At 55.5% G+C, this 9134-nt stretch overlaps 1 protein-coding gene across 3 annotated transcripts; it reads left to right on the forward strand.

The window, feature by feature from the left end:
• Positions 1-1309: 1309 nt before the first annotated feature.
• Positions 1310-8371, forward strand: LOC135187403 (tapasin-related protein-like). Of its 3 annotated transcripts, XM_064166082.1 has the most exons (9): positions 1310-1420; positions 3601-3828; positions 4073-4369; positions 6106-6444; positions 6551-6877; positions 7610-7693; positions 7865-7881; positions 7976-8015; positions 8198-8371. In XM_064166082.1, the coding sequence occupies exons 1-8, from the start codon at positions 1375-1377 to the stop codon at positions 7988-7990; spliced, it is 1353 nt and encodes a 450-aa protein (XP_064022152.1). In that variant the 5' UTR covers positions 1310-1374; the 3' UTR covers positions 7991-8015; positions 8198-8371. The 3 variants fall into 3 exon arrangements, with proteins under 3 accessions (XP_064022152.1, XP_064022150.1, XP_064022153.1); XM_064166080.1 differs by lacking the exons at positions 7610-7693; positions 7865-7881 and having other exon boundaries at positions 1311-1420; positions 4109-4369; XM_064166083.1 differs by lacking the exons at positions 4073-4369; positions 7610-7693; positions 7865-7881 and having other exon boundaries at positions 1311-1420.
• Positions 8372-9134: the final 763 nt, after the last annotated feature.

The raw sequence follows: 9134 nt of genomic DNA on the forward strand, positions 1-9134 counted from the left end.
CACATCAAAACTGCAGCTACTGCTGGAATAAATTATGGCAAGTGCCTTAAATATAGCAGGGCTGAGCTGAAGAAGGTTCTTCAGCTAAAACTGGAAGAGCTTCCTGTCCAGAATGCAGAACCCTGAATTAGAGATCAGGCTGAGCTCAGGAACCTCTTGGGAAAGGATCTGCAACACTGAGGTTTGGATTCCACTCCATGAGGAAGAGCATCAACAGTCAAGTGCTTTTAAGCACACTATTTAAGGATTTGGTCCATCTGAGCTCTAAAAATGATACTTTAGCTCAATTACTACCCTCTGAAACCTGGATTTAGGTGGTTGTTTCCAGATCTCAGTCAGGAAACTGCAGGAGTGAGCAAAGTAATTCTGCCTGAGAAGTTTGTTCTGTTTTCCAGTTGTCCAGAGAACTTCCCTCCCATCAAGGTTTGAGGTTCAGATGGTTTGAACAACTTCCCAAATTCTGCCTGGGATATTCACCCATTAATTCCCAGCTTGTCCATCTGCTTGGTCTAGAGTTCTAGAGCATTAAAATGTTTAACTGTCACCACTGGCTCACAGGGCTTCACCTACTCTTTAAACCTCTCAAGGTGGAGGAAACACCAAGACTTCTTCACGGGATAATCCCTGCCCTGGGTGTTTCCCTGGGTGATGTTTATGTGCTGGCCTCTGCCAGCAGCTCTCTGGGGAGCAGATGAGGGCACAGCCACTGCGGGTGCAAGAAGCCCTGACCGGAGAGCACAGTGGAGCCTCTGCAGCCTTCCCACTCACCCCAGCTGCATTAAGAGATGGCAGCTGGCTTCAGGAGTCCTCTTTTCCCTTCAGTCGAGCACATAAAGGTGCTCAGACTCCTAAGGGAAGGCGAATGCCACTCGTAGCTTGGCATTAAGCAAATCATCTGCACTTGGAGGGTCCAAAGGTGCATTTTACAGCCAGAGGTGCAGCCCTGCCTGCTTCCCCTCGCTGTCCGGACCCAGTACAAAGCAGCACATGCGATGATCTCTGATAAACGAACAACATTTCACCGACCGAGAAAGGCTAAACAATTCTTCCTTAAAAGCCAGCGGTGCTCTTCCTGCCTGCACTCTCAGCACTGAGAACGCAAGGAAGGGAATGCAGACGAAGCCTCTTTTGGAGACAGGCAGGAGAGCTCCAGGCAAGCCCCAGCGGCAGCGAAGGCTGCGGGGAGTTGCGGTTTCGCACCCCTCTTTCCGTCGCTCCCCTCCCCAGGTTTCCGGGCGCTGCCCCACCCCGCACATCGCACACCCCAGAGGCTCTATGGGGCCTCTGACAGCCCTGCCCCCGCCCCCAGCTCCTGGGGCGAAGCGAAAGCGAAAGCTGCCGGAGCCGGGAGGGGAAGAGCGCGGGGGGCCCGCGATGGGCTGCGGAGCTGCGCCCGCAGCGGTCTGCCTGCTGTGCCTCGGTACGTACCCACCGCGCTGGGGGCTGCTGGGCGGCCGGGAGGGAGTCTGACAGCACCAGAACCCAGCCCAGGCAGAGGGGTCCTGGCAGCACCACCAGACCCGAACCACAAACCATCCCAGGCAGAGGGGTCCTGGCAGCACCACCAGACCCGAACCACAAACCATCCCAGGCAGGGGGGTCCTGACAGCACCACCAGACCCGAACCAGAAACCATCCCAGGCAGGGGGGTCCTGACAGCACCACCAGACCCGAACCAGAAACCATCCCAGGCAGGGGGGTCCTGACAGCACCATCAGACCCGAACCAGAACCCATCCCAGGCAGAGGGGTCCTGACAGCACCATCAGACCCGAACCAGACACCATCCCAGGCAGGGGGGTCCTGGCAGCACCATCAGACCCGAACCAGAACCCAGCCCAGGCAGAGGGGTCCTGACAGCACCATCAGACCCGAACCAGACACCATCCCAGGCAGGGGGGTCCTGGCAGCACCATCAGACCCGAACCAGAAACCAGCCCAGGCAGGGGGGTCCTGGAAGCACCATCAGACCCGAACCAGAAACCAGCCCAGGCAGGGGGGTCCTGGAAGCACCATCAGACCCGAACCAGAAACCAGCCCAGGCAGGGGGGTCCTGACAGCACCACCAGACCCGAACCAGAAACCATCCCAGGCAGGGGGATCCTGACAGCACCATCAGACCCGAACCACAAACCATCCCAGGCAGGGGGGTCCTGACAGCACCACCAGACCCGAACCAGAAACCATCCCAGGCAGGGGGATCCTGACAGCACCATCAGACCCGAACCACAAACCATCCCAGGCAGGGGGGTCCTGACAGCACCACCAGACCCGAACCAGACACCAGCCCGGGCAGAGGGGTCCTGACAGCACGACCAGTCCCGAACCAGACACCATCCTAGGCAGCCCAGCTATGAAACGTTTGCAGCAGAGAGGGGTATGCCCAAAGCTAACAACCCCCCTGGAGATTTCCAAAGACACAGACCCAGAAGTCTCCTCCTGGAAGGGTAGCTCAGGGTTTCACAGCCTTTGTTATCCACCAGGTAACACTCAGCTGGTTCAGGGGAGCTGGATTTGGTGACAAGTCACCGAGTCACAGTGGGGGTTGAAAGGACCTCTAAAAATCGTCTAGTCCAACCCCTCTGCTAGAGTCCAGCCTCACTTTGCCCAGGACAACTGGGCAGGAGCATGCCACCCACAGCTGGTGGGGTCTGTGGGGCAGTCATCACCTCAGCCCAGGTGTCACACATGGGCTCATCCTGCTGCATGCTCAGTACCTGGCTCTCACACGAGATGGGTGCTTTGGTCTGCTGTAACTTTGCCCTATACACCTCAGCTAAAGCACAGCCCCTCCATGGCACAAGGGTAAGGGTGCTCAGGCCAGCACACTGCCCCCGTTTCTGCCAGTTTCCCAGTCTTGTTAGCCAGGAGTCACTGTGTTTGCACAGAGCCTTGCTGCAGAGCAGGACAAAACAACCTCCACAGAGAGCTGTCCCCACATCCCCAAACAGCTCTCCCTGAGAAGCCCACGGTAATTAAGGAACAACTAAAATCAATGTTCTTGCTAACATCATCTTTTCAGGCTGCATCCATCCTCTCTCTTTCTAAGCCCACAGCAAAATGCCACCTTACAGCCATGGGACTCGGGGAATTCACAATCTATTTTCCCTAATTAGGAGGTATTTTGTAGCTTAAAGTTACTTTTCCCATTCTGTATGAAAGGGGAAAAGTAACCTCTGCACCAGAAGCTGTCTCAGAGCTCTCTACACTGGCCAGCCAGCCAGGGCTAGGTGCAGCTGCCAGCTCAGGCAGGTAACCACAGCTGGTGTCTAACCCAGCACTGGCTGTAGCTCTTTCCCACTTGGTCCCAGCCTGGGGTGTTTTATCAGCCCAGCTTCTAACACAGCAAGGTCCATAGCTGGGCTTCTACACAGTCACTGCTCCCCAAGCTTCTGGCATCAGCAGCTGCAAAGGTAAAGTGTGGAGCATTGGTTTAAATTCAAGAATCTTCCCTGCCATGCCCAGCCTGCTGTGCTAAACAGGATCCACTACAGGGGCAGGCTCCTGGCTGCACCATTTTGCTGCTTTTAGTAAACTCCACTTTCAAGATCAACTATGACAATCTAAACATAGCTTCTGTATGCATGGCCATGGCTTTCAGGACTTCTGGGGAGCCTGAATGGAATCGCCACAGAAGGCTCAAGTTTCAGGAGAAGCTGGCAACTTCCCTGCGTGTTTGAGACCAGCAAGATCCTTCCCTTGTCCAAGGAGCCCGAGGCTGTCAGGCTGAACACCAGGCTCCTGCTGAGCACAGCTGGATCAACAGCAGGTCAGAGGTCTCAGCCAGAAAACCTTCCTCCAGACAACATCCCCTCATTTGTTGTGCAAGGTGAGTTGTTCACTCGCATCAAGGGGGCAAGTCCTGCTCCTCGTCAAGGTGAGGAGTCAGACATGCTGCAAGAAGGGCAACAGATCCTGTACCTTGCAGGAGGGAGGTGGGGATTAGTTCCTGGAAGAGCTGGCTCTTCTCAGAGCTAGTGTGGTGAGATAGACCACTGCCAGTGCAGGAAGGCTGGGCAGCACCCTGGGAATTGCTGCTCAGGGGTACTGGGTTGGTTTTGCTGCCCATTTAGGGTCACAACCAGTCCATCCTGGCTGCCTTCTCACAGAGCCCTCGGTGGATATTGTTCAGTACGTGGATGAGGACATGGACATGCTGGAGTGCAGGATCAGCTCTGCCTTCGTAAAAGACACCCAGATTGTCTGGCCTGGCAGAGAGGTCAGAGCCAACAGCTCCTGGTTCACATGCACCATAAGACACACAGCTGGCAAATACAGAGCCACAGCCATCCTCCTGCAGGAGCAGACAGAGGAGACCTCAAACCCCGGGCAGCTTTTCCCAGGCATTGCCAAGCAGTCACATGTTTCAGGTAACAGAGAACTTGACCTTCCTTGGGGGCTTCCACACGTCCCCAGCACTTGGTTAACTGCCAGATGCTTTGGGTTAACTCCCAGAAGTTAACTGGGGAGCAGCTGCCAGAGCTCTGTTCCAGCTGTGCCCCAACTGGGACCTTTTGAGGAGGGCTGTGTGGAGAAAACCTGACTTTTCCTCCCCGTCTACACTAGGGTGTTACAAATCCATCCCCTGCCTTTACACACTGCAGCAGATGTCACCTCCCTGTCCCTTCCCAACACCTAGCTCCTGGACTCCTGCAACGATGCACCTCAGTCTGTTTTGAAACTCCCTTCCTGAGCTCCTGGAGCTGCAGCTGCCTTTGTAAGGCTGTGGGACAAGAGGCTTTCATCACAGGCTGTGGGTTCTACCCTTGTGCTGGGGGTCAGCCAAACACTGCAGGAGCCAAGAACTTCCAAACAGCTTCTCAGAAGCATAACTGTCTCCTATTTATACACTTCCATGCCACGGTCACCAAAAGCCCCAGGAGCCAGCATCTTCATCACCGAAGCTGTAGCACAGCCATGCCCCTGCAGCTTTCTCTCAGTTTTTCGGCAGACAGAGCACTCTGGTGGCGTTTGTGTGGAAAGCAGCAGCCTGAGCTGCTTATCTGTTGTTAGGGAGGAGCTTGGGGTGGAGAACCTGGAAGAGGTTGGTTAGCTGGCATGTGCCCACTGTGAGTCAGGGTCAGGACAGGAAAGCACAGCTCTAGCTGCCATCTCCAGGCCACAAACTTGCTATGCTTAACTCTCAGCCCTCTGACCTGTGGTCACCTTGCCAGGAGATGTGCAGCTGCAGCACTCAAGAACAGCAGGAAGAGGTTTCTGAGGTGAAGGCAGCTGGTGACATTGTGGCCTGGCTACTGCAGCCACGTCCCCAGGCAGGCTCCCCAGCAGATCTGGCCAGATCAGGGACACTGTGAGGGCAGGCAGCCAGCAGAAGCACCCAGCACCACTGTCAAGCACCACACATTGCTGCACCTTCTGCCACGCTCAAGAGCTGTGGACAAGTTGCTGCAGTGGTTCTTGTGTGACATGAGATGACAAAGCATAACGTGGCAGTGGCTCAGGGACAAGAAAAATACAAGTGATAAAGATGTCTCTTCAGAGAACCACAGCCTAGTTAGGCTTGGATGGGACCTTAAAGCTTATCTAGTTCCAGCCCACTGCAGTGAGTAAGGACATCTTCAGCTAGACCAGGGTTGCTTGGAGCCCTGTCCAGCGTGGCCTTAAGCACTTCCAGGAAGGAGACATCTCTCTGGGCAACCTGTTAGTGTGCCTCACCACCCTGACAGTGAAGAATTTCTTCCCAAATACCTAATCCAAGTCTCCCTCTTTCAGTTTGTTACTCCTTGTCCCATCACCACCTGATGAAGAGTCCCTCCCCATCTGTCCTCTAGGCCCATTTAAGGACTCTTGGGCAGTTATACACCTTGACCTTCCTGACTCCCATAGTCCCGTGTCCAGCTTTGCCACATCCCGTGGCTGAGCACTAACCACCAAGGTCACCTCGCTCGGGCTTTCATAGACTTCCTGCAATACCAAGCTGGAAGGGGCCTCAGGGATCATCTGAGCCAACCTCTCTTAGCAATAGCCTGGTCCAGATCTGCTCCGGGGTCTGCAGTACTGCGTCAGGCCACTAGAGGGCGACTGGTGCCCGCCGGTGCCCGCCCGCTGGCCGGTGCCAGCTCCTGTCCGCGGCTCTCCCCTCCAGCCCTGCTCCTGGTGCGCACTGCTCCCGTCCTCCTCACCAGCGCCCTGGCCAGGGATGTCCTCCTGCACTGCACCTTCTCCACCCGCCCCCAGGCAGGTGCCAGCGTCCAGTGGGTGAAGCTCCAGCGAGGAGGGTACAGGAAACGTCTCTTTGCATACGATGCATCCAGCGGGCAGGTGGAACGGGTGGCTCGGGCTGAGGTGGCCCTGGAGGAGATTCCCAAAGGAGAGGCATCTCTGCTACTCAGAAATATGGAGCTGAGAGATGAAGGCATCTACTTGTGCATGGTGTCAGTGGCTTCCCTCACTGCGGAGCAGACAATCCAGCTGCAAGCAGAAGGTGAGGGCAGGGACTTGGCCCGGGGGTTGGCTGATGGGAAGTGCTCAGACACAGCATCTGAACCTGTGGTGGTGGACACCCAGTCTAACACACCTTCACTCACCAGAGAAGCCCACGGTGACCACCAGCGCTGACTCCCTGCTGCTGGTGGAAGGCGAGCAGCAGAAGCTGGTCTGCAGTCTCAAGCACTACTACCCGCACACCATCCGGGCTCAGTGGCTCCGTGAGCCAAAGGACTCCCGCAGGGTGCCTGAAGTCATGCAGAATGTTCTCTTGAGCAGCGTCCAGCAGAGCCTCAACGGCACCTACAGCTCCTCCGTATCCCTGCTGCTCACAGCATCTCTGAAGGACCATGGCCAGAGGTACACCTGCTTGGTGGATCACACCAGCCTGCAGGCCTCCATCAGGAGAAGTGTGACTGTGGAGGTGAGAGGTAGGCTGCTCACCTGGGGACACTGTGCCCTGCACCCTTGACCCCATGGGATTGCTGGAGGAAACTTCCCACTGATCCTTCTCCTTTTTTCAGTCTCCCCTTCCACTGCTCTTCTCCCAAGGAAACCCCAAAAAAAATCATCCCTCCTCCCCCCCAACATGCTCATTTTGTTAATCAGACTTTTTGCCACTGTGATAAAAGCCAAGAAAACTGCCTCCTTGCTTCAAAAGACAGAACACTTTGGGGTTTACCCCAGTGCCCACTGAACAGGGCAGTCAGCCCCTCACCAGTCCTGGGCCATAGCTAAGTCCTCTGCAAAGGCAAGAGCTGAGGCTCTTGAAGCATCTGCCAGATGCCTCTGGCAAAGCACTGAGAACCCTCTTGACACAGCAAGTTTGCAATGGGGACAGGTTTTGTCTTGGGTATGACAAGAGATAATCTTTGCAGAGGGGATCAAATGAGGGCACCATTTCAAACCAAGTACCAGGGGAACCCTTGTGCCAGGGCATTTGGGGTAGATGTATATTTGACCTTTAACTCACTGGATTCCACAAACATATCCTGCAGCCCAGCTGCTGCAGCAGGATGGCCTCCTGCCCACGGGGCTTCCTCTCACTCCTGCTCAGGTTCCTGCTCCTGTCCCCATCCCTGCTCCTGCCCCTGTAGACGGCTGGGGTCAGGCACCACAGCCATCATGTCTCTGCTGTTGGTCTTTTTCTTGTCCATGGGCAGAAGCTGCCTCCACTGCCTGGCTGCTGCTCCTCATCCTTGTCCTCATCGTGTGTCTTGTGGGTGCCCTTTGGTACTACCAGAAAGGTAAAATGCCCTCCAGGCTGCTCAAGCTGGGGCTGCTGTGCCAGCATCCCTGCGGTGGGTGGCCATGGCTGTCCCCAATACCCATCACCAGACTGGGTTACCAGTGCTGGCATGCCACACTGTGTCTTCTTTCAGTCACAATCTCTCTTTCTCCCTTTTCCCTTGCCCTAGTGAGCAGCACAGCTAAGGTAGGTGAGCTTCCTGTGCCCCATGTCCTCCCTGAAATGCAGTCACTGCTTTCCCCTTTGCCTTCTACTGATTCACTGCTGTTCTACCCTCCAGCCCAAGCCCTACTAGGGACAGGATCTCCAGTACCAGCCAGGTAAGGATAAGGAAAAAAGAAAGAGGGGAGAAATTTCTCCAGCACATTGCCAACCCCCCAGCACTTGGCCTCCTGCCCAGCTGTAGTGCCAGTCACTAGCTGTGTGTGCACACACTGGGTGGGTGCCCTGGCTGCCACCAGCGCTCTGTGAGTGCTCACCTCAGGGTTTTTCTTCTCCTTAGGAAGCAGGACCATGACCACAGCTGGAGGGAAGGCATGGCTTCATCTTGGGCTGAACTCAACTTCATTTTGGCCAGAGCTGGGATCTGGTGGCAGTACTGGACAAAGGGGAGAATTTGGGTTTGGTAACCAGGAAAAACTTCTGCACCAATAAAGATTTATTAAGAGAAACACAACTTTTTAGGTTTGGGTTTGTTCTTCACCTGCCACTCCCAGTGTAAGTTGGTGGCTCTGATAAACACAGCCCCAGAGCTCACACCTTGCTCTTGGCAGGAGAGTGCAACCCCCAGCAGAGTCCTGGAAGGAAGCTGGCAGCAGCTCAAGCCTGGGCACTTTGTGCTTGGTTTTGTTGCACCTGAGTGGGAGCAACCACAAACCCAGCCTGTGTCCCCCAGCTGCAGCCAGCACCTGACCAGGACCCCACCTCAGCCATCCCCAGATACTCACAGCTGGGCTGTGACCGGTCCTGTCGGAGCATCCCCTGGAGTGCTAAGTCTGCCACGGCTGCAGTGCTAAGTCTGCCACCTGAGCCAGGCTGCTGGGCTGTGGAGAGTGAACAAAGTGCTGGTGGTGGTGGTGGTGGTTTCTGCCCTGGCAAAGGGTATTGTTTTATCCCCTCGGGTACAACTGAATGGCCCTGGTGCTGCCATCACAGAATGTTAAAATCCCAGGTCTGGCTCACAGCTTCGTGCTTTGTGCAGCTGAGCTGTGGGGGGAAAGGCACTGTCCCCAAACAATCAGAGCCTTTTTCTTGGTGTCCAGGGAGGAAGAGCTCTGGGGAATTAGGAGGATGTGAAAAGGAGCCTGAGGAGAGAAAATCCAATTTCACAGTTAGCTCACAGAGCTGGCTGCAGGCAGCCAAGATGCCAAGAGTGACGACCCAAGGTATGCTGAGCTGGTTCAGGCAAAGTGAATTTGCTGCCTGTTTGTTTCCTCAGC

This window comes from Pogoniulus pusillus, chromosome 27 (genome assembly GCF_015220805.1).
Source record: "Pogoniulus pusillus isolate bPogPus1 chromosome 27, bPogPus1.pri, whole genome shotgun sequence".
Lineage (NCBI taxonomy): Eukaryota > Metazoa > Chordata > Aves > Piciformes > Lybiidae > Pogoniulus > Pogoniulus pusillus.

Coding starts and splice junctions, on each gene's coding strand:
- LOC135187403 (XM_064166080.1), top strand. CDS start 1,375: ATGGGCTGCGGAGCTGCGCCCGCAGCGGTCTGCCTGCTGTGCCTCG. Junction 4,370..6,105: donor CAAGCAGTCACATGTTTCAG/GTAACAGAGAAC, acceptor TCTCCCCTCCAG/CCCTGCTCCTGGTGCGCACT. Junction 8,016..8,197: donor GGATCTCCAGTACCAGCCAG/GTAAGGATAAGG, acceptor TCTTCTCCTTAG/GAAGCAGGACCATGACCACA.